A 24,467-nucleotide genomic window follows, 5' to 3' on the forward strand; every position below is an offset into this window, starting at 1 on the left:
TTCTTCAAGTTCATGGTTGGAGGATCAATTTACCAATCGGTTCATTGATTCCTCAGACAAGGGTAACCTTTTTAGGTTTCTAGATAAATTCAGTGTCTGACTCTGTCCTTGTCAGACAAGAGAAGTTTAACATTGATATCAGCTTGTCAAAACCTTCAGTCACAATCATTCCCTTTGGTAGCCTTATGCATGGAAATGTTGGGTCTTAGGACTGCCGCATCAGATGCGATCTCCTTTGCTCGTTTTCACATGCGACCTCTTCAGCTCTGTATGCTGAACCAATGGTGCAGGGATTACTCAAAGATATCTCAATTAATATCTTTAAACCGATTTTACGACACTCTCTGACATGGTGGACAGATCACCATCGTTTAGTTCAGGGGGCTTCTTTGTTCTTCCGACCTGGACTATAATCTCAACAGATTCAAGTCTTACAGGTTGGGGAGTTGTGTGGGGGTATCTGACGGCACAAGGGGTTTGGGAATCTCAGGAGGTGAGATTTCCGATCAATATTTTGGAACTCCGTGCAATTTTCAGAGCTTTTCAGTCTTGGCCTCTTCTAAAGAGAGAGTTGTTCATTGTTTTCAGATAAGACAATGTCACAACTGTGGCATACATCAATCATCAAGGAGGGACTCACAGTCCTCTGGCTATGAAAGAAGTATCTCGAATTTTGGTTTGGGCGGAATCCAGCTCCTGTCTAATCTCTGCGGTTTTTATCCCAGGTATGGACAATTGGAAAGCGGATTATCTCAGTCGCCAAACGTTGCATCCGGGCGAATGGTCTCTTCACCCAGAGGTATTTCTTCAGATTGTTCAAATGTGGGAACTTCCAGAAATAAATCTGATGGCTTCTCATCTAAACAAGAAACTTCCCAGGTATCTGTCCAGATCCCGGGATCCTCAGGCGAAGGCAGTGGATGCATTTTCACTTCCTTGGAAGTATCATCCTGCCTATATCTTTCCGCCTCTAGTTCTTCTTCCAAGAGTAATCTCCAAGATTCTGAAGGAATGCTCGTTTGTTCTGCTGGTAGCTCCGGCATGGCCTCACAGGTTTTGGTATGCGGATCCTGTCCGGATGGCCTCTTGCCAACCGTGGACTCTTCCGTTAAGACCAGACCTTTTGTCTCAAGGTCCTTTTTTCCATCAGGATCTGAAATCCTTAAATTTAAAGGTATGGAGATTGAACGCTTGATTCTTGGTCAAAGAGGTTTCTCTGACTCTGTGTTTAATACTATGTTACAGGCTCGTAAATCTGTATCCAGAGAGATATATTATAGAGTCTGGAAGACCTATATTTCTTGGTGTCTTTCTCATCATTTTTCTTGGCATTCTTTTAGAATACCGAGAATATTACAATTTCTTCAGGATGGTTTAGATAAGGGTTTGTCCGCAAGTTCCTTGAAAGGTCAAATCTCTGCTCTTTCTGTTCTTTTTCACAGAAAGATTGCTATTCTTCCTGATATTCATTGTTTTGTACAAGCTTTGGTTCGTATAAAGCCTGTCATTAAGTCAATTTCTCCTCCTTGGAGTTTGAATTTGGTTCTGGGGGCTCTTCAAGCTCCTCCATTTGAACCTATGCATTCATTGGATATTAAATTACTTTCTTGGAAAGTTTTGTTCCTTTTGGCCATCTCTTCTGCCAGAAGAGTTTCTGAATTATCTGCTCTTTCTTGTGAGTCTCCTTTTCTGATTCTTCATCAGGATAAGGCGGTGTTGCGAACTTCTTTTGAATTTTTACCTAAAGTTGTGAATTCCAACAACATTGGTAGAGAAATTGTGGTTCCTTCATTATGTCCTAATCCTAAGAATTCTAAGGAGAAATCGTTGCATTCTTTGGATGTTGTTAGAGCTTTGAAATATTATGTTGAAGCTACGAAATCTTTCTGTAAGACTTCTAGTCTATTTGTTATCTTTTCCGGTTCTAGGAAAGGCCAGAAAGCTTCTGCCATTTCTTTGGCATCTTGGTTGAAATCTTTAATTCATCTTGCCTATGTTGAGTCGGGTAAAATTCCGCCTCAGAGAATTACAGCTCATTCTACTAGGTCAGTATCTACTTCCTGGGCGTTTAGGAATGAAGCTTCGGTTGACCAGATCTGCAAAACAGCAACTTGGTCCTCTTTGCATACTTTTACTAAATTCTACCATTTTGATGTATTTTCTTCTTCTGAAGCAGTTTTTGGTAGAAAAGTTCTTCAGGCAGCGGTTTCAGTTTGAATCTTCTGCTTATGTTTTTTGTTAAACTTTATTTTGGGTGTGGATTATTTTCAGCAGGAATTGGCTGTCTTTATTTTATCCCTCCCTCTCTAGTGACTCTTGTGTGGAAAGATCCACATCTTGGGTAGTCATTATCCCATACGTCACTAGCTCATGGACTCTTGTTAATTACATGAAAGAAAACATAATTTATGTAAGAACTTACCTGATAAATTCATTTCTTTCATATTAACAAGAGTCCATGAGGCCCACCCTTTTTTGTGGTGGTTATGATTTTTTTGTATAAAGCACAATTATTCCAATTCCTTATTTTATATGCTTCGCACTTTTTTTCTTATCACCCCACTTCTTGGCTATTCGTTAAACTGATTTGTGGGTGTGGTGAGGGGTGTATTTATAGGCATTTTAAGGTTTGGGAAACTTTGCCCCTCCTGGTAGGAATGTATATCCCATACGTCACTAGCTCATGGACTCTTGTTAATATGAAAGAAATGAATTTATCAGGTAAGTTCTTACATAAATTATGTTTTTTTTTTAAATGGTGCCAGTGTGTACTATTTTTTCTATAGAGCAGCATCTGGAGTGATAGCCTTTTAGGCTGTGGGAACTGGTGGAGTTTTAACTTCACTGCGCCTCCCTTGCTTGTGCTGTTTTCTATGTATGGTCTTAGAGAATGCTAACTAAGACTTTGCTATCTTCACAGGACCTCAGGAGGAAGAGTGGACCTCTTGACACTGTGGGATCATCATGTTGTTCCTCAGCATGGAGGTAAGTGCAGTCTTTTCTCTCTGGGGCTTTACAGCTTATCTCATACTTGACTGTGCTATTCCTCTGTCTGTGAAGGGTTTTTGGGCTCGGGTAAAGGGGCTTTCCCTTCTTGCAGGTGTGGGTTATTTGTAGGAAAATGGGACACCATCACATTTAACATTCCCAACTCTCTCTGACATATATAAAGTCTACGCTAGAAGTGCTGGGAACTGTTTGCAAATCATTTAATATGGGCGATTTGTTTATGTTACGGCTTGATATCAGTTAACATGTAAAACAGGAGGCTGACGCTGGGAATAACACCGGAGTCGGAGCGAGATTTACAAAATTCTCTTTGTCGGACTCCGGTGTATGGTGGTACTTTGTTGTTTTGATGTTTTCCCGGGGTTTGATTAGTACGCCCACGAAGGGGCGTTCCGAGTCGGCAGTATTTCATTACGGCTTCTAAGTCCACTTGTGCCTGTATATACAAGCTTTCTCACTGGCAGCTGGTCCGTGGAGGTCAGGTAGGAGCCGCAGCAGAGCTGCGGCGAGGTGTCTGTTGTTCTTAGGGGCAAATGAACATTCTTTTATCGGGTTAAGTAGTAAAAGGGATACAAGAAACCCTGAGATAGTTGATATTTAAAGACACAGTACACAGGTTTTTAGTTACCAGAGTTACGAGGCTGGCCTTTATTTCTTTCATGTAATTAGCAAGAGTCCATGAGCTAGTGACGTATGGGATATACATTCCTACCAGGAGGGGCAAAGTTTCCCAAACCTTAAAATGCCTATAAATACACCCCTCACCACACCCACAATTCAGTTTTTACAAACTTTGCCTCCGATGGAGGTGGTGAAGTAAGTTTGTGCTAGATTCTACGTTGATATGCGCTCCGCAGCAAGTTGGAGCCCGGTTTTCCTCTCAGCGTGCAGTGAATGTCAGAGGGATGTGAGGAGAGTATTGCCTATTTGAATGCAGTGATCTCCTTCTACGGGGTCTATTTCATAGGTTCTCTGTTATCGGTCGTAGAGATTCATCTCTTACCTCCCTTTTCAGATCGACGATATACTCTTATATATACCATTACCTCTGCTGATTCTCGTTTCAGTACTGGTTTGGCTTTCTACAAACATGTAGATGAGTGTCCTGGGGTAAGTAAATCTTATTTTCTGTGACACTCTAAGCTATGGTTGGGCACTTTGTTTATAAAGTTCTAAATATATGTATTCAAACATTTATTTGCCTTGACTCAGAATGTTCAACATTCCTTATTTTTCAGACAGTCAGTTTCATATTTGGGATAAATGCATTTGTTTCAATCATTTTTTCTTACCTTAAAAAATTTGACTTTTTCCCTGTGGGCTGTTAGGCTCGCGGGGGCAGAAAATGCTTATTTTTATTGCGTCATTCTTGGCGCGGACTTTTTTGGCGCAATTTTTTTTTTCTGTTTCCGGCGTCATACGTGTCGCCGGAAGTTGCGTCATTTTTTGACGTTTTTTGCGTCAAAAATGTCGGCGTTCCGGATGTGGCGTCATTTTTGGCGCCAAAAGCATGTAGGCGCCAAATAATGTGGGCGTCTTTTTTGGCGCTAAAAAATATGGGCGTCACTTTTGTCTCCACATTATTTAAGTCACATTATTTATTGCTTCTGGTTGCTAGAAGCTTGTTCACTGGCATTTTTTTCCCATTCCTGAAACTGTCATTTAAGGAATTTGATCAATTTTGCTTTATATGTTGTTTTTTTCTTTTACATATTGCAAGATGTTCCACGTTGCAACTGAGTCAGAAGATACTTCAGGAAAATCACTGCCCAGTGGTGGAGCTACCAAGCTAAGTGTATCTGCTATAAACTTTTGGTATCTGTTTCTCCAGCTGTTGTTTGTATTGCATGTCATGTCAAACTTATTAATGCAGATAAAATTTCCTTTAGTACTGTTACATTACCTGTTGCTGTTCCGTCAACATCTAATTTTCAGAGTGTTCCTGATAACATAAGAGATTTTATTTTTTAAATCCATTAAGAAGGCTATGTCTGTTATTTCTCCTTCTAGTATACATAAAAGTCTTCTAAAACTTCTCTTTTTTCAGATGAATTTTTAAATGAACATCATCATTCTGATACTGATAATGGTTCTTCTGGTTCAGAGGTTTCTGTCTCAGAGGTTGATGCTGATAAATCTTTGTATTTGTTCAAGATGGAATTTATTCGTTCTTTACTTAAAGAAGAAGTATTTGCATTAGAAATAGAGGATTCTGGTCCTCTTGATACTAAATGTAAACGTTTAAATAAGGTTTTTAAATCTCCTGTAGTTATTCCAGAAGTGTTTTCTCCCTGATGCTATTTCTGAAGTAATTTCCAGGGAATGGAATAATTTGGGTAATTTATTTACTCCTTCTAGACGTTTAAGCAATTATATCCTGTGCCATCTGACAGATTAGAGTTTTTTGGGACAAAAATCCCTAAGGTTATGGGGCTGTCTCTACTCCTGCTAATGTACTACTATTCCTACGGCAGATAGTACTTCATTTAAGGATCCTTTAGATAGGAAAATTGAATCCTTTCTAAGAAAAGCTTACTTATGTTCAGGTAATCTTCTTAGACCTGCTATATTTTTAGCGGATGTTGCTGCAGCTTCAACTTTTTGGTTAGAAGCTTTAGCGCAACAAGTAAAAGATCATAATTTTATAGCATTATTATTATTCTATAACATGCTAATAATTTTATTGGTGATACCATCTTTTGATATCATTACAGTTGATGTCAGGTATATGTCTCTAGCTATTTTAGCTAGAAAAGCTTTATGGATTAAACTTGGAATGCTGATATGTCTTCTAAGTCAACTTTGCTTTCCCTTTCTTTCCAGGGTAAATAATCATTTTCGTTCCTTTCCTCACAACAAGGAACAAAAGCCTGATCCTTCATCCTCAGGAGCGGTATCAGTTTGGAAACTATTTCCAGTTTGGAATATATCCAAGCCTTATAGAAACCTATAGCCAGCTCCTAAGTACCTATGAAGGTGCGGCCCTTATTCCAGCTCAGCTGGTATGGGGCAGATTACGTTTTCTTCAAAGAAATTTGGATCAATTCCGTTCTCAATCTCTGGTTTCAGAGCATTGTTTCAGAAAGGTACAGAATTGGCTTCAAGTTAAGGCCTCCTGCTAAGAGATTTTTTTCTTTCCCGTGTCCCAGTTAACACAGCAAAGGCTCAGCATTTCTGAAATGTGTTTCAGATCTAGAGTTGGCTGGAGTATTTATGCCAGTTCCAGTTCTGGAACATGGGCTGGGGTTTTATTTTATCTCTTCATTGTACCAAAGAAGGTCAATTCCTTCAGACCAGTTCCGGATCTATCATTATTGAATCGTTATGTTAGGATACCAACATTCAAGATGGTTACTGTAGGACTATCCTGCCTTTTGTTTAGCAAGGGCATTATATGTCTACAATAGATTTACAGGATGTGTATCTGCATATTCCGATTCATCCAGATCACTTTTAGTGTCTGAGATTCTCTTTTTAGACAAGCATTACCAGTTTTTTGGCTCTACCGTTTGGCCTAGCCTCAGTTCCAAGAATTTTTTTCAAAGGTTCTCGGTGCCCTTCTTTCTGTAATCAGAGAACAGGGTTTTGGTATTTCCTTATTTGGACGATATCTTGGTACTTGCTCAGTCTTCTCATTTTCGAAGAATCTCATACGAATCGACTTGTGTTGTTTCTTCAAGTTCATGGTTGGAGGATCAATTTACCAATCAATTCATTGATTCCTCAGACAAGGGTAACCTTTTTAGGTTTCTAGATAGATTCAGTGTCTATGACTCTGTCCTTGTCAGACAAGAGAAGTTTAACATTGATATCAGCTTGTCAAAACCTTCAGTCACAATCATTCCCTTTGGTAGCCTTATGCATGGAAATGTTGGGTCTTAGGACTGCCGCATCAGATGCGATCTCCTTTGCTCGTTTTCACATGCGACCTCTTCAGCTCTGTATGCTGAACCAATGGTGCAGGGATTACTCAAAGATATCTCAATTAATATCTTTAAACCGATTTTACGACACTCTCTGACATGGTGGACAGATCACCATCGTTTAGTTCAGGGGGCTTCTTGTTCTTCCGACCTGGACTATAATCTCAACAGATGCAAGTCTTACAGGTTGGGGAGCTGTGTGGGGGTATCTGACGGCACAAGGGGTTTGGGAATCTCAGGAGGTGAGATTTCCAATCAATATTTTGGAACTCCGTGCAATTTTCAGAGCTCTTCAGTCTTGGCCTCTTCTGAAGAGAGAGTTGTTCATTTGTTTTCAGATAGACAATGTCACAACTGTGGCATACATCAATCATCAAGGAGGGACTCACAGTCCTCTGGCTATGAAAGAAGTATCTCGAATTTTGGTTTGGGCGGAATCCAGCTCCTGTCTAATCTCTGCGGTTCATATCCCAGGTATGGACAATTGGAAAGCGGATTATCTCAGTCGCCAAACGTTGCATCCGGGCGAATGGTCTCTTCACCCAGAGGTATTTCTTCAGATTATTCAAATGTGGGAACTTCCAGAAATAGATCTGATGGCTTCTCATCTAAACAAGAAACTTCCCAGGTATCTGTCCAGATCCCGGGATCCTCAGGCGGAGGCAGTGGATGCATCATCACTTCCTTGGAAGTATCATCCTGCCTATATCTTTCCGCCTCTAGTTCTTCTTCCAAGAGTAATCTCCAAGATTCTGAAGGAATGCTCGTTTGTTCTGCTGGTAGCTCCGGCATGGCCTCACAGGTTTTGGTATGCGGATCTTGTCTGGATGGCCTCTTGCCAACCGTGGACTCTTCCGTTAAGACCAGACCTTCTGTCTCAAGGTCCTTTTTTCCATCAGGATCTGAAATCCTTAAATTTAAAGGTATGGAGATTGAACGCTTGATTCTTGGTCAAAGAGTTTTCTCTGACTCTGTGATTAATACTATGTTTCAGGCTCGTAAATCTGTATCCAGAGAGATATATTATAGAGTCTGGAAGACTTATATTTCTTTCATGTAATTAACAAGAGTCCATGAGCTAGTGACGTATGGGATATACATTCCTACCAGGAGGGGCAAAGTTTCCCAAACCTTAAAATGCCTATAAATACACCCCTCACCACACCCACAAATCAGTTTTACAAACTTTGCCTCCAAGGGAGGTGGTGAAGTAAGTTTGTGCTAGATTCTACGTTGATATGCGCTCCGCAGCAAGTTGGAGCCCGGTTTTCCTCTCAGCGTGCAGTGAATGTCAGAGGGATGTGAGGAGAGTATTGCCTATTGAATGCAGTGATCTCCTTCTACGGGGTCTATTTCATAAGGTTCTCTGTTATCGGTCGTAGAGATTCATCTCTTACCTCCCTTTTCAGATCGACGATATACTCTTATATTTACCATTACCTCTACTGATTCTCGTTTCAGTACTGGTTTGGCTTTCTACAAACATGTAGATGAGTGTCCTGGGGTAAGTAAGTCTTATTTTCTGTGACACTCTAAGCTATGGTTGGGCACTTTATTTATAAAGTTCTAAATATATGTATTCAAACATTTATTTGCCTTGACTCAGAATGTTCAACTTTCCTTATTTCCAGACAGTCAGTTTCATATTTGGGATTATGCTTTAATTATCATATTTTTTCTTACCTCAAAAATTTGACTTTTTCCCTGTGGGCTGTTAGGCTCGCGGGGGCTGAAAATGCTTCATTTTATTGCGTCATTTTTGGCGCGGACTTTTTTGGCGCAAAAATTCATTTCCGTTTCCGGCGTCATACGTGTCGCCGGAAGTTGCGTCATTTTTTGACGTTATTTTGCGCCAAAAATGTCGGCGTTCCGGATGTTGCGTCATTTTTGGCGCAAAAAGCATTTAGGCGCCAAATAATGTGGGCGTCTTTTTTGGCGCCAAAAAATATGGGCGTCGCTTTTGTCTCCACATTATTTCAGTCTCATTTTTCATTTGCTTCTGGTTGCTAGAAGCTTGATGTTTGGCATTTTTTTCCCATTCCTGAAACTGTCTTATAAGGAATTTGATCTATTTTGCTTTATATGTTGTTTTTTCTCTTACATATTGCAAGATGTCTCACGTTGCATCTGAGCCAGAAGATACTACAGGAAAACCTCTGCCTGCTGGATCTACCAAAGCTAAGTGTATCTGCTGTAAACTTTTGGTAGCTATTCCTCCAGCTGTTGTTTGTATTAAATGTCATGACAAACTTGTTAATGCAGATAATATTTCCTTTAGTGATGTACCATTGCCTGTTGCAGTTCCCTCAACATCTAAGGTGCAGAATGTTCCTGATAACATAAGAGATTTTGTTTCTGAATCCATAAAGAAGGCTTTGTCTGTTATTTCTCCTTCTAGTAAACGTAAAAAGTCTTTTAAATCTTCTCTTTCTACAGATGAATTTTTAAATGAACACCATCATTCTGATTCTTTGGACTCTTCTGGTTCAGAGGATTCTGTCTCAGAGATTGATGCTGATAAATCTTCATATTTATTTAAGATGGAATTTATTCGCTCTTTACTTAAAGAAGTACTAATTGCTTTAGAAATAGAGGATTCTAGTCCTCTTGATACTAATTCTATACGTTTAGATAAGGTTTTTAAAGCTCCTGCGGTTATTCCAGAAGTCTTTCCTGTTCCTAATGCTATTTCTGCAGTAATTGCTAAGGAATGGGATAGATTGGGTAATTCATTTACTCCTTCTAAACGTTTTAAGCAATTATATTCTGTTCCGCCTGACAGGTTAGAATTTTGGGACAAAATCCCTAAAGTTGATGGGGCTATTTCTACCCTTGCTAAACGTACTACCATTCCTACATCAGATGGTACCTCGTTTAAGGATCCTTTAGATAGAAAAATTGAATCTTTTCTAAGAAAAGCTTATCTATGTTCAGGTAATCTTCTTAGACCTGCTATATCATTGGCTGATGTTGCTGCAGCTTCAACTTTTTGGTTGGAAACTCTAGCGCAACAAGTAACAAATCGTGATTCTCATGATATTATTATTCTTCTCCAGCATGCTAATAATTTCATCTGTGATGCCATTTTTGATATTATTAGAGTTGATGTTAGATTTATGTCTCTGGCTATCTTAGCCAGAAGAGCTTTATGGCTTAAGACTTGGAATGCTGATATGGCTTCTAAATCAACTCTACTTTCCATTTCTTTCCAGGGAAACAAATTATTTGGTTCTCAGTTGGATTCTATTATTTCAATTGTTACTGGTGGGAAAGGAACTTTTTTACCACAGGATAAAAAGTCTAAAGGTAAAAACAGGGCTAACAATCGTTTTCGATCCTTTCGTTTCAACAAAGAACAAAAGCCTGATCCTTCGTCCTCAGGAGCAGTTTCAGTTTGGAAACCATCTCCAGTCTGGAATAAATCCAAGCCTGCTAGAAAGGCAAAGCCTGCTTCTAAGTTCACATGAAGGTACGGCCCTCATTCCAGTTCCGCTGGTAGGGGGCAGGTTACGTTTTTTCAAAGAAATTTGGATCAATTCTGTTCACAATCTTTGGATTCAGAACATTGTTTCAGAAGGGTACAGAATTGGTTTCAAGATGAGACCTCCTGCAAAGAGATTTTTTCTTTCCCATGTCCCAGTAAATCCAGTGAAAGCTCAAGCATTTCTGAATTGTGTTTCAGATCTAGAGTTGGCTGGAGTAATTATGCCAGTTCCAGTTCCGGAACAGGGGATGGGGTTTTATTCAAATCTCTTCATTGTACCAAAGAAGGAGAATTCCTTCAGACCAGTTCTGGATCTAAAATTATTGAATCGCTATGTAAGGATACCAACGTTCAAGATGGTAACTGTAAGGACTATATTGCCTTTTGTTCAGCAAGGGAATTATATGTCCACAATAGATTTACAGGATGCATATCTGCATATTCCGATTCATCCAGATCATTATCAGTTCCTGAGATTCTCTTTTCTAGACAAGCATTACCAATTTGTGGCTCTACCGTTTGGCCTTGCTACAGCTCCAAGATTTTTCACAAAGATTCTCGGTGCCCTTCTGTCTGTAATCAGAGAACAGGGTATTGTGGTATTTCCTTATTTGGACGATATCTTGGTACTTGCTCCGTCTTTACATTTAGCAGAGTCTCATACGAATCGACTTGTGTTGTTTCTTCAAGATCATGGTTGGAGGATCAATTTACTAAAAGTTCTTTGATTCCTCAAACAAGGGTAACCTTTCTGGGTTTCCAGATAGATTCAGTGTCCATGACTCTGTCTTTAACAGACAAGAGACGTCTAAAATTGATTACAGCTTGTCGAAACCTTCAGTCACAATCATTCCCTTCGGTAGCCTTATGCATGGAAATTCTAGGTCTTATGACTGCTGCATCGGACGCGATCCCCTTTGCTCGTTTTCACATGCGACCTCTTCAGCTCTGTATGCTGAACCAATGGTGCAGGGATTACACGAAGATATCTCAATTAATATCTTTAAAACCGATTGTTCGACACTCTCTAACGTGGTGGACAGATCACCATCGTTTAATTCAGGGGGCTTCTTTTGTTCTTCCGACCTGGACTGTAATTTCAACAGATGCAAGTCTCACAGGTTGGGGAGCTGTGTGGGGATCTCTGACGGCACAAGGAGTTTGGGAATCTCAGGAGGTGAGATTACCGATCAATATTTTGGAACTCCGTGCAATTTTCAGAGCTCTTCAGTTTTGGCCTCTTCTGAAGAGAGAATCGTTCATTTGTTTTCAGACAGACAATGTCACAACTGTGGCATACATCAATCATCAAGGAGGGACTCACAGTCCTCTGGCTATGAAAGAAGTATCTCGAATTTTGGTTTGGGCGGAATCCAGCTCCTGTCTAATCTCTGCGGTTCATATCCCAGGTGTAGACAATTGGGAAGCGGATTATCTCAGTCGCCAAACGTTGCATCCGGGCGAATGGTCTCTTCACCCAGAGGTATTTCTTCAGATTGTTCAATTGTGGGGGCTCCCAGAGATAGATCTGATGGCCTCTCATCTAAACAAGAAACTTCCCAGGTATCTGTCCAGATCCCGGGATCCTCAGGCGGAGGCAGTGGATGCATTATCACTTCCTTGGAAGTATCATCCTGCCTATATCTTTCCGCCTCTAGTTCTTCTTCCAAGAGTAATCTCCAAGATTCTGAGGGAATGCTCGTTTGTTCTGCTAATAGCTCCGGCATGGTCTCACAGGTTTTGGTATGCGGATCTTGTCCGGATGGCATCTTGCCAGCCATGGACTCTTCCGTTAAGACCAGACCTACTGTCACAAGGTCCTTTTTTCCATCCGGATCTGAAATCCTTAAATTTAAAGGTATGGAGATTGAACGCTTGATTCTTGGTCATAGAGGTTTCTCTGACTCCGTGATTAATACTATGTTACAGGCTCGTAAATCTGTATCTCGAGAGATATATTATAGAGTCTGGAAGACTTATATTTCTTGGTGTCTTTCTCATCATTTTTCTTGGCATTCTTTTAGAATACCGAGAATTTTACAATTTCTTCAGGATGGTTTGGATAAGGGTTTGTCCGCAAGTTCTTTGAAAGGACAAATCTCTGCTCTTTCTGTTCTTTTTCACAGAAAGATTGCTATTCTTCCTGATATTCATTGTTTTGTACAAGCTTTGGTTCGTATAAAACCTGTCATTAAGTCAATTTCTCCTCCTTGGAGTTTGAATTTGGTTCTGGGAGCTCTTCAAGCTCCTCCGTTTGAACCTATGCATTCATTGGACATTAAATTACTTTCTTGGAAAGTTTTGTTCCTTTTGGCTATCTCTTCTGCTAGAAGAGTTTCTGAATTATCTGCTCTTTCATGTGAGTCTCCTTTTCTGATTTTTCATCAGGATAAGGCGGTGTTGCGAACTTCTTTTGAATTTTTACCTAAAGTTGTGAATTCCAACAACATTAGTAGAGAAATTGTGGTTCCTTCATTATGTCCTAATCCTAAGAATTCTAAGGAGAAATCATTGCATTCTTTGGATGTTGTTAGAGCTTTGAAATATTATGTTGAAGCTACGAAATCTTTCCGTAAGACTTCTAGTCTATTTGTTATCTTTTCCGGTTCTAGGAAAGGCCAGAAAGCTTCTGCCATTTCTTTGGCATCTTGGTTGAAATCTTTAATTCATCTTGCCTATGTTGAGTCGGGTAAAACTCCGCCTCAAAGATTTACAGCTCATTCTACTAGGTCAGTATCTACTTCCTGGGCGTTTAGGAATGAAGCTTCGGTTGACCAGATCTGCAAAGCAGCAACTTGGTCTTCTTTGCATACTTTTACTAAATTCTACCATTTTGATGTATTTTCTTCTTCTGAAGCAGTTTTTGGTAGAAAAGTTCTTCAGGCAGCGGTTTCAGTTTGAATCTTCTGCTTATGTTTTTTGTTAAACTTTATTTTGGGTGTGGATTATTTTCAGCAGGAATTGGCTGTCTTTATTTTATCCCTCCCTCTCTAGTGACTCTTGTGTGGAAAGATCCACATCTTGGGTAGTCATTATCCCATACGTCACTAGCTCATGGACTCTTGTTAATTACATGAAAGAAAACATAATTTATGTAAGAACTTACCTGATAAATTCATTTCTTTCATATTAACAAGAGTCCATGAGGCCCTCCCTTTTTTGTGGTGGTTATGATTTTTTTGTATAAAGCACAATTATTCCAATTCCTTATTTTATATGCTTCGCACTTTTTCTTATCACCCCACTTCTTGGCTATTCGTTAAACTGATTTGTGGGTGTGGTGAGGGGTGTATTTATAGGCATTTTAAGGTTTGGGAAACTTTGCCCCTCCTGGTAGGAATGTATATCCCATACGTCACTAGCTCATGGACTCTTGTTAATATGAAAGAAATGAATTTATCAGGTAAGTTCTTACATAAATTATGTTTTCTTGGTGTCTTTCTCATCATTTTTCTTGGCATTCTTTTAGAATACCGAGAATATTACAGTTTCTTCAGGATGGTTTAGATAAGGGTTTGTCCGCAAGTTCCTTGAAAGGACAAATCTCTGCTCTTTCTGTTCTTTTTCACAGAAAGATTGCTATTCTTCCTGATATTCATTGTTTTGTACAAGCTTTGGTTCGTATAAAGCCTGTCATTAAGTCAATTTCTCCTCCTTGGAGTTTGAATTTGGTTCTGGGGGCTCTTCAAGCTCCTCCATTTGAACCTATGCATTCATTGGACATTAAATTACTTTCTTGGAAAGTTTTGTTCCTTTTGGCCATCTCTTCTGCCAGAAGAGTTTCTGAATTATCTGCTCTTTCTTGTGAGTCTCCTTTTCTGATTTTTCATCAGGATAAGGCGGTGTTGCGAACTTCTTTTGAATTTTTACCTAAGTTGTGAATTCCAACAACATTAGTAGAGACATTGTGGTTCCTTCATTATGTCCTAATCCTAAGAATTCTAAGGAGAAATCGTTGCATTCTTTGGATATTGTTAGAGCTTTGAAATATTATGTTGAAGCTACTAAGTCTTTCCGAAAGACTTCTAGTTTATTTGTTATCTTTTCCGGTTCTAGAAAGGCCAGAAAACTTCTGCCATTTCTTTGGCATCTTGGTTGAAATCTTTAATTCATCTTGCTTATGTTGAGTCGGGTAAAACTCCGCCTCAGAGGATTACAGCTCATTCTACTAGGTCAGTTTCTACTTCCTGGGCGTTTAGGAATGAAGCTTCGGTTGATCAGATTTGCAAAGCGGCAACTTGGTCCTCTTTGCATACTTTTACCAAATTCTACCATTTTGATGTATTTTCTTCTTCTGAAGCAGTTTTTGGTAGAAAAGTACTTCAGGCAGCGGTTTCAGTTTGAATCTTCTGCTTATGTTTTTCATTAAACTTTATTTTGGGTGTGGATTATTTTCAGCAGGAATTGGCTGTCTTTATTTTATCCCTCCCTCTCTAGTGACTCTTGTGTGGACAGATCCACATCTTGGGTAGTCATTATCCCATACGTCACTAGCTCATGGACTCTTGCTAATTACATGAAAGAAAACATAATTTATGTAAGAACTTACCTGATAAATTCATTTCTTTCATATTAGCAAGAGTCCATGAGGCCCGCCCTTTTTTGTGGTGGTTATGATTTTTTTGTATAAAGCACAATTATTCCAATTCCTTATTTTATATGCTTTCGCACTTTTTTCTTATCACCCCACTTCTTGGCTATTCGTTAAACTGAATTGTGGGTGTGGTGAGGGGTGTATTTATAGGCATTTTAAGGTTTGGGAAACTTTGCCCCTCCTGGTAGGAATGTATATCCCATACGTCACTAGCTCATGGACTCTTGCTAATATGAAAGAAATGAATTTATCAGGTAAGTTCTTACATAAATTATGTTTTTTTGTAACATGGAGGATCTGGAACACACTACATGTGCTATGTGTTTAGATGTCATTGTGGAACCCCCGGTTACACTTTTTCCCTCATGTAAGAGAGCCTTACAATGTAAAGAAATTTTTTTTTTTTTTAGTAAAGATATGTCTAAAGATGTTCTCAGACTGATGAGATTGAGGGTATGCCCTTAAGCTGACCAATTCTTTTGTTGGCGGCTAAGAATGCAGGATTTTCCATTTTAGCGCGCAGAGCCTTATGGTTAAAATCTTGGTCTGCGGATGTGTCCTCTAAATCCAACCTTTTGGCTATTCCTTTCAAAGGAAAGACCCTGTTCGGGCCTGAATTGAAAGAAATAATTTCTGACATTACGGGAGTTAAGGGTCACCTCCTCCCTCAGGATAAGACATCTAAACAAAGGGGGAGACGGAGTAATTTTTGTTCCTTTCGAAATTTCAAGGGAGTCCCTCCTTCCTCTTCCGCTAAACAGGAAGGGATCTTTGCACAAGCCAAGTCCATCTGGAGACCCAACCAGGCTTGGAACAAGGGTAAACAACCCAAGAAGCCTGCTGCTGCCCCCAAAACAGCATGAAGGGGCGGCCCCCGATCCGGGACCGGATCTAGTAGGGGGCAGACTTTCTCTTTGTCCAGGCTTGGATAAGAGATGTTCAGGATCCCTGGACACTAGAAATTGTGTCCCAAGTGTATTAACAGGAGTTCAAAAATTCTCTCCCAAGGAGAAGGTTTCTTCTTTCACGATTGTCTGTAGACCAGATAAAAAGAGAGGCGTTCTTACGTTGTGTAAAAGACCTCTCCACTATGGGAGTAATTTGTCCTGTTCCAATACAGGAACAGGGGCAGGGGTTTTACTCAAATCTTTTTGTGGTTCCCAAAAAAGAGGGAACGTTCCGACCCATTTTAGATCGCAAGAGTCTAAACAAGTTTCTCAGAGTTCTTTCTTTCAAGATGGAGACAATTCGAACAATTCTTCCATTGATCCAGGAGGGTCAATATATGACTACTGTGGACTTAAAGGATGCATATCTTCATATTCCTATCCACAGAGATAATCACCAGTTCCTGAGGTTTGCCTTTCTGGACAAACATTTTCAGTTCATTGCCCTTCCTTTCGGGTTGGCCACGGCACCCAGGATCTTAACGAAGGTTCTAGGGTCTCTGCTGGCGGTTCTCAGACCGCGGGGCATTGCAGTGGCGCCTTATCTGGATGATATTCTGATTCAGGCGTCATCTTATCAACTGACAAAGTCTCATACCGACATGGTTCTGTCCCCTGACTCACGGGTGGAAGGTGAATCTAGAAAAGAGTTCAATTCCACAGACAAGGGTTCCTTTCCTGGGAACTCTAATAGACTCTCTATCCATGAAAATCTTCTTGACGGAAGTCAGAAAGTTAAAGATTCTGAATACATGCCAAGCCCTTCAGTCCAATCCTCGGCCATCAGTGGCTCAGTGCATGGAGGTAATTGGATTGATGGTGGCGGCAATGGACATCATTCCGTTTGCTCGTTTTCATCTCAGACCTCTACAACTGAGCATGCTCAGACAGAGTGGAATGGAGATTATGCAGATTTGTCTCCTCAGATAGATCTAGATCAGGAGACAAGAGACTCTCTTCTTTGGTGATTGTCGCTGGATCATCTGTCCCAAGGGACGTGCTTCCGCAGACCTTCATGGGTCATAGTGACAACAGACGCCAGTCTACTAGAATGAGGTGCAGTCTGGAATTCCCTGAAGGCTCAGGGTGTGTGGACTCGGTCGGAGTCTCTACTTCCAATCAATATTTTGGAATTGAGAGCAATATTCAATGCACTTCAGGCTTGGCCTCAGTTGGCTTTGGCCAAATTCATCCGATTTCGGCCAAATTCATCCGATTTCGGCCAAATTCATCCGATTTCAGTCGGACAACATCACGACTGTGGCTTACATCAATCATCAGGGAGGAACAAGGAGTTCCTTAGAGATGACAGAAGTATCCAAGATAATTCGGTGGGCGGAGGCTCACTCTTGTTATCTGTCAGCAATCTACATCCCAGGAGTGGACAACTGGGATGCGGATTTCATGAGCAGACAGACGTTTCATCCGGGGAATGGGAACTCCATCCGGAGGTCTTTGCCACCCTGATTCTCAGGTGGGGCAGACCGGATTTGGATCTGATGGCGTCTCGTCAGAATGCCAAGCTCCCAAGATATGGATCCAGGTCCAGGGATCCTCAGGCCGAACTGATAGATGCCTTGGCATTGCCTTGGTTGTTCAACCTAGCTTATGTGTTTCCACCGTTTGCTCTCCTTTCCTGGGTCATTGCACGGATCAAACAGGAGAGGGCTTCTGTGATTCTTACCGCTCCTGCGTGGCCTCGCAGGACTTGGTATGCCGATCTGGTGGACATGTCCTCTCTGCCACCGTGGAAGCTTCCATTGAGGCAGGACCTTCTCATTCAGGGCCACTTCCATCATCCGAATCTAATTTCTCTGCAGCTGACTGCTTGGAGATTGAACGCTTGATTTTATCTAAGCGGGGGTTCTCTGATGCGGTCATTGATACCTAGATTCAGGCACGCAAGCCTGTTACTAGAAAGATTTACCATAAGATATGGCGTAAATATCTTTATTGGTGCAAATTCAAGGGCTACTCATGGAGTAGGGTTAGGATTCCCAGGATTTTTTTTTTCTCTAAGAAGGATTGGAGAAAGGGTTGTCAGCAAGTTCCTTAAAGGGACAGATTTCTGCTTTGTCTTTTTTGCTACACAAGCGTCTGGCAGATGTTCCAGATGTTCAATCTTTTTGTCAGGCCCTGACTAGAATCCGGCCTGTGTTTAGACCAATTGCTCCTCCTTGCAGTTTGAATTTAGTTCTTAATGTTCTTCAAGGGGTTCCGTTTGAACCTATGCATTCCATAGATATTAAGTTATTATCTTGGAAAGTTTTATTTTTGGTTGCTATTTCTTCTGCTTGCAGAGTTTCTGAGCTTTCGGCATTACAATGTGATTCTCCTTATCTTATTTTCCATTCTGATAAGGTGGTGTTACGTACCAAACCTGGTTTTCTTCCTAATGTTGTCTCTAACAAAAATATTAATCAGGAAATTGTTGTTCCTTCCTTGTGTCCTAACCCTTCTTCTAAGAAGGAGCGTCTGTTACATAATTTGGACGTAGTCCGTGCCTTGAAGTTCTACTTGCAGGCGACTAAGGATTTTCGTCAAACATCTTCATTATTTGTTGTTTTTGCTGGGAAACGTAGGGGTCAGAAAGCTACGGCTACTTCTCTTTGGCTGCAGAGTATCATCAATGTTGCATGAGACTGATGGACAGCAGCCTCCAGAACGAATTACGGCTCATTCTACTAGGGCTGTGGCTTCCTCATGGGCATTTAAAAATGATGCTTCTGTTGAACAGATTTGCAAGGCTGCAATTTGGTCGTCTCTTCACACTTTTTCCAAATTTGATACTTTTGCCTCGTCTGAGGCTGTTTTTGGGAGAAAGGTTCTTAAAGCAGTGTTGCCTTCTGTTTAGGTTCCTGTCTTGTCCCTCCCTTTCATCCGTGTTCTATAGCTTTGGTATTGTATCCCATAAGTAAGGATGAAATCTGTGGACTCGTCATATCTTGTAAAAGAAAAGGAAATTTATGCTTACCTGATAAATTTATTTATTTTACGATATGACGAGTCCACGGCCCACCCTGTCATTTTTTTTAGACAGGTCCTTATTTTTTTTTTATTAAACTGCAGTCACCTCTGCTCCTTAGCTTTTCCTTTCTCTTCCTAACTTTAGTCGAATGACTGGGTTGGGGGAAAGGGAGGAGCTATTTATGCAGCTCTGCTGTGGAGCTCTTTGCCTCCTCCTGCTGACCAGGAGGCGATATCCCATAAGTAAGGATGAAATCCGTGGACTCGTCATATCGTAAAAGAAATGAATTTATCTGGTAAGCATAAATTTCCTTTTTCCTGGCCCGAAACACCTTCAGAACCATATTCCTGGAATCTAGACGAGTCTCTCCTAAATAATCCTGGCACACTAACCACGTTATTGTCAGGGTGCCAGGAATCAGACTGAGACGAGAAGTGCAAAAATAATCACACCTATATTAATAGCAAAAAATAATAAAAAGTCCACAAGTCTCCTTAGCGAATTACAGCTCATTCCACTAGGGTTGTTTCCTCTTCTTGGGCTTTCAAAGATGAAGCTTCTGTGGAACAGCTTTGCAAGACTGCAACTTGGTCCTCTCTGCATACTTTTTCCAAATTTGATTCTTTTGCCTCGGCTGAGGCCTCTTTTGGGAGAAAGGTTCTTAAAGCGGTGGTGCCTTCTGCTTAGGTCTGCCTGTCTTGTTCTCCCTCCCTGTTCATCCTGTTTCCTCTAGCTTGGGTATTGGTTCCCACTAGTAATTGAATGACGTTGTGGTCTCTCCATAGCTTTGGAAAGAAAATAAAATGTATGCTTACCTGATTTCTTTATTTCCGGATATGGAGAGTCCACTACCCCACCCTTTATTAAGACAGTTATTTTTGACTATACCTCAGGCACCTCTTCACCTTTGTGTTATTCTTTTTCCGTTTCCCTTCGGTCGAATGACTGGGGATTATGGGTAGGGCAGTGACACTTAACCGCTTTGCTGTGGTGCTCTTCTCCGCCTCCTTCTGGCCAGGAGTGATATTCCCACTAGTAATTGAATGACTTCATGGACTCTCAATATCCAGAAAGAAAGAAATTTATCAGGTAAGCATACATTTTGCTTTTGACGTTACTGTCCTTTTAAGGGAAGAGACGAGGTCGGTCTACCCCAAATCTTTCTTTAACTGCTTGTGTGCAAACAAAAATGCATGTTCATTTCCTATATATGTGTATTCACTTGTGATTGGTTAGCAGAGTTCCTTCTGTCCTTTGACATGGAAAGCAGTGAAAAGATAGCAAAAAATAACCATTTGACAAAATAAAGCTGCTTTATTCATTGCAAATTTCTTCTCAGATATGAAGGTACATTGACGTGAAGCTTATAATTTTGTGTTTAACGTCCATTTTAAAGTAGCTGTTCCTAATTTTCATCAACAGAAGAGGTTAGATAATGAAAACTAGGTATCAAAATGGTTGCACCCATTATTTTACAAATACCCAAAGGAATTGGAAAGACCACGGTATTCAGAGTTAAATTACAGGGCAAGGGGACTAAATCATTTTACATTTTATATTGCATTTTTTGCTACACAATAAAACATTTTATATTTATAACCTCAAAATGTTTAAATGTCCCTTTAAAATATCTGGTTAACTAAGAAAAATTGTGCTATTCCTTCAAGAGGGCTTGTGGAACTAAAAATACAGAATCAAGAAAGAAATGAATAATCCATAATCTTAACATTTCCTTGCATTTTGTCTCAAATCTCCCATAACTGTATGAAGAAATTCCCACCCCATTTAAAAAAAATAAAATAAAATACCATTATGTCTTTCTCTGTGTCTGTCTCTTCTCTCTTCTCTCCTCTCTCCTCTTCTCTCCTCTTCTCTCCTCCTCTCTCCTCTTCTCTCCTCCTCTCTCCTCTTCTCTCCTCCTCTCTCCTCTTCTCTCCTCTTCTCTCCTCCTCTCTCCTCTTCTCCTCTCTTCTCCTCTCTTCTCCTCTCTTCTCCTCTCTTCTCCTCTCTTCTCCTCTCTTCTCCTCTCCTCTCTTCTCCTCTCTTCTCCTCTCTTCTCCTCTCCTCTCCTCTCTTCTCCTCTCTTCTCCTCTTCTCTCCTCTTCTCTCCTCTTCTCTCCTCTTCTCTCCTCTTCTCTCCTCTTCTCTCCTCTTCTCTCCTCTTCTCTCCTCTTCTCTCCTCTTCTCTCCTCTTCTCTCCTCTTCTCTCCTCTTCTCTCCTCTTCTCCTCTCTCTCTCCTCTCTCTCTCCTCTTCTCCTCTCTCTCTCCTCTCTCTCTCCTCCTCTCTCTCCTCCTCTCTCTCCCCCCTCTCTATTAACACAAAAAGGGGAATGTGCACGCACATACGTGTTTGCGTGCGTGTTTTTATATGTTCTGTTAGAATGAGTATATGGTAAATGTCAAGTAGTACAGAAGTACAGTAATTCAGTGTCATGTAAACTATATTTTTTTTATTTTTATCAAATGTATTAGATCAATAGTATTTGTAATATAAAGTGTGTGTGTGGATTAGAATACTTGTTTTTGTTTTTATTTATTTTTATTTATTTTTTTCAGTTTGCTGTTTGTCTCCAAGTTCTTTGAACATCACCCAATATCTCAAGAGGAAGGTCCTTTTGAAGAAGCTAATTCAGCGATAGAGTCCTGTTCACCTTCTCCCCCTCCATATTCCTCTGGGTAAGATTTAGTTAAACTATGAATGAGTATGGTAATATTTTTTTAGCCGAAAGGATTCTCTAAATATTGTCATCTTCCTGTTTATATTAATGTTTTGACCACCATGAAGATTTGCTGCAGCTGCAAATGATTAATTTTGATTTACTTCTGGTCTTTATAGTGTTTATTCTTTAAAAGAAAAAAGTTTTGCTGGTGGGGGCTCACAAGTGGTGCCATGGTTTTTTTTCTTTTTAATATTAGTATTTTAAGCAACTTTCTAATTTACTCCTATTATCAAATTTTCTTCATTCTCTTGGTATCTTTATTTGAAAAGTAAGAATGTAAGTTTAGATGCCGGCCCATATTTGGTGAACAACATGGGTTGTTCTTGCTGATAGGTGGGTAAATTCACCCACCAATAAACAAGTGCTGTCCAGAGTACTGAACCCAAAAATAGCTTAGATGCCTTGCTTTTCAAATAAAGATAGCAAGAGAATGAAGAAACATTGATAATAGGAGTGAATTAAAAAGTTGCTTAAAATTGCCTGCTCTTATCTGAATCGCGAAAGAAAAAATTTGGGTTCAGTGTCCCTTTAAGCTTCTGTTATTAGAAAAAGAAAAAAAAAGATTGAAATCCAGGTCAGGCCTTTAAAAGCTTCTGAAATTGGTGGTACTTTGTTCCTGTTCCATAGCCTGGAGGTATAATTTAATTTGTACTTTGGCTACTAATGCGAGCACTGAAAGAATGTTGACCTTGCAACTTAGTCTAAACAAAGCCTTTGGTTATTTGGGAAAATTATGAATAGAGAAGGGTGTTTTATTATATAATATTTAAAGGGATACTAAGCCCACATTTTTTTCTTTCATGATTCAGATAGAGCATACAATTTAAAGGAACTTTCTAATTTACTCCTATTATCACATTTTCTTTATTCTTTTAATATCTTTATTTGAAAAGCAAGAATGAAAGCTTAGGAGCTGGCCCATCTTAGGTTCAGTATTGTGAGGATTTGACTGAGTGTAATTTGATGCTATGTTTTGAGTAGCTAAAATTATGATTTTGTAGCTAAGAATAGATTCACCCAGAAATACTAATTGAAAAATGGGTAACCACAATAGTTAGCAATTAGTCAGGAAAGAGTTAACCTGTATAAATTAGATCAGAGTAATGGTATGTGACCTAAATATAGGCAGATCTGATATGTAGAAAATGAGAGGAACTATTGGTTATATAGGTCACAAGTGGAATATCGTAGACAGAGTTTGAATGTTTATAGCAAGTCACATAGGGAATGCTACAGTTGAGCTAGCAAGTCAGTAGGACAGAGTAATTTGCATAAAAGCGGAATTCCCTGAGAAGACCGGTGGTGAACGTTATAAGTTTATAACAAATACAGCTGTATGTGGAGAAATACTTGCGGTTTCCGTTTAACCGGACTGAGGGGAGAAATTGAGCGGTTCTGCCTGTAGCTATGGTGATGATCCGTGTAGATGGTTTAGCAGCGTGAGGAATCAGTAGGTTAACTGGTGACTGTTGGAAAAGAGCAGTGTGTCGATCCTTCAGAGACCGCACAGAGCAGTAGTAGAATGATTGCGGATGAGACAGCGTAGGTCAGCAAGAAGGAATCCAGTCATGTGATGACCTCAGGAGCAGCAGTGGCCGTTTCAGGAATTAGCATCAGGCAAACAGACGCTTATAGGAAGCTTGAGGTGATCCGTAGGAGCAAGGTAATAGAATCCAAAGTAAGCAGCACTAAAAGATTCTGGCTTTGGTACCACACAAAGTACACAATATTCAAGCAATATGTTAGATAGAAAGTGGCCTTAAATAGCAGAGGTTGAAGAGGGAGGTGCTAGGTTTAAAGGTATATCACAAGCACTTGGGTAGTGCTTGTAGCGTATGATGCATTTTCAAATGTATCCACTATTAGTTTCCATCTTAATGGGAGGAGAGTCCACTGCTTCATTCATTACTTGTGGGAATTAAGAACCTGGCCACCAGGAGGAGGCAGACACCCCTGAAAAAGGCTTAAATACCTCCCCCACTCCCCTCATCCCCCAGTCATTATTTGCCTATCGTCACAGGAGGTTGGCAGAGAAGTGTCAGAAGATTCAAAGTAGTCTCTTATGGAGGGTAATACTCTTCAAAATGGGACTGGAGTTTTACGTAGTCCTGTCAGCCTCTCAGTGAGAGCATGGATGAATGTTAGAGTCCGGAGATGCAACTCAGATTAACAGCTCCTTTAGCAATCAGCGTTGACGAGTTTCGCTGCCTGCTTTTTTGCTCTCAAATCCATGTCAGGAGCGATGCTATTACCCTGTCACGCTTGAAAGGCCGTGTTCCTGTTCCACGGCATAGATTCTGGTAAGATTGTTTAATTTATACACATAAGAAGACAGGGTCACAGTGTGTCTCCTTTTATCTGTATAGAATAAAGGGTAATACCCTCGGAAAGGGGTTATTGCGACATGTGTGCGATGAGGCTCTGTCAGTGTGTGGACAGTTTTCTTAGCGAGAGATCGACACAGGCCTTTTTTTGGCACGTTTTCTCTCTAATGCAGGGGCGTTCCTGCATGTCACTCAATGTGACCGGGTGTGGCCTCTTTAACTTCCTCTCTCTGGACCGACGGTTTATAGGAGACAAAGCGGTTTCTCTGTGGTCCTGGTCATAGGAGGGGGTGAGTGCCCCGGCCATTGGGATATAAAGGTGCCATTTAATTTCTATCTAGTCCGCAATAAAGGCGCAAACTATGGATGACTCTGATATATTAGAGGGTACTCCCTCTTTTGTTAAACCTAATAACTGTGCCTATTGTGAGGAAGTTCCGGTTGATCCGCCTGCTCAACTTTGTTCCACATGCTTTGATAAAATTGCAATATCTAAA

General features: G+C 40.4%; 1 protein-coding gene across 1 annotated transcript in view; it reads left to right on the plus strand.

The window, feature by feature from the left end:
- BRAF (B-Raf proto-oncogene, serine/threonine kinase) overlaps positions 1-24,467 on the plus strand; it is a 375,820-nt gene that overhangs the window by 131,746 nt on the left and 219,607 nt on the right. The window contains exon 5 of the mRNA XM_053719002.1: positions 21,483-21,602. Within this exon, the coding sequence (XP_053574977.1) occupies positions 21,483-21,602 (120 nt within the window). The remainder of the gene's footprint in view (positions 1-21,482; positions 21,603-24,467) is intronic.

This window comes from Bombina bombina, chromosome 6, assembly GCF_027579735.1.
Source record: "Bombina bombina isolate aBomBom1 chromosome 6, aBomBom1.pri, whole genome shotgun sequence".
NCBI classification, from domain to species: domain Eukaryota; kingdom Metazoa; phylum Chordata; class Amphibia; order Anura; family Bombinatoridae; genus Bombina; species Bombina bombina.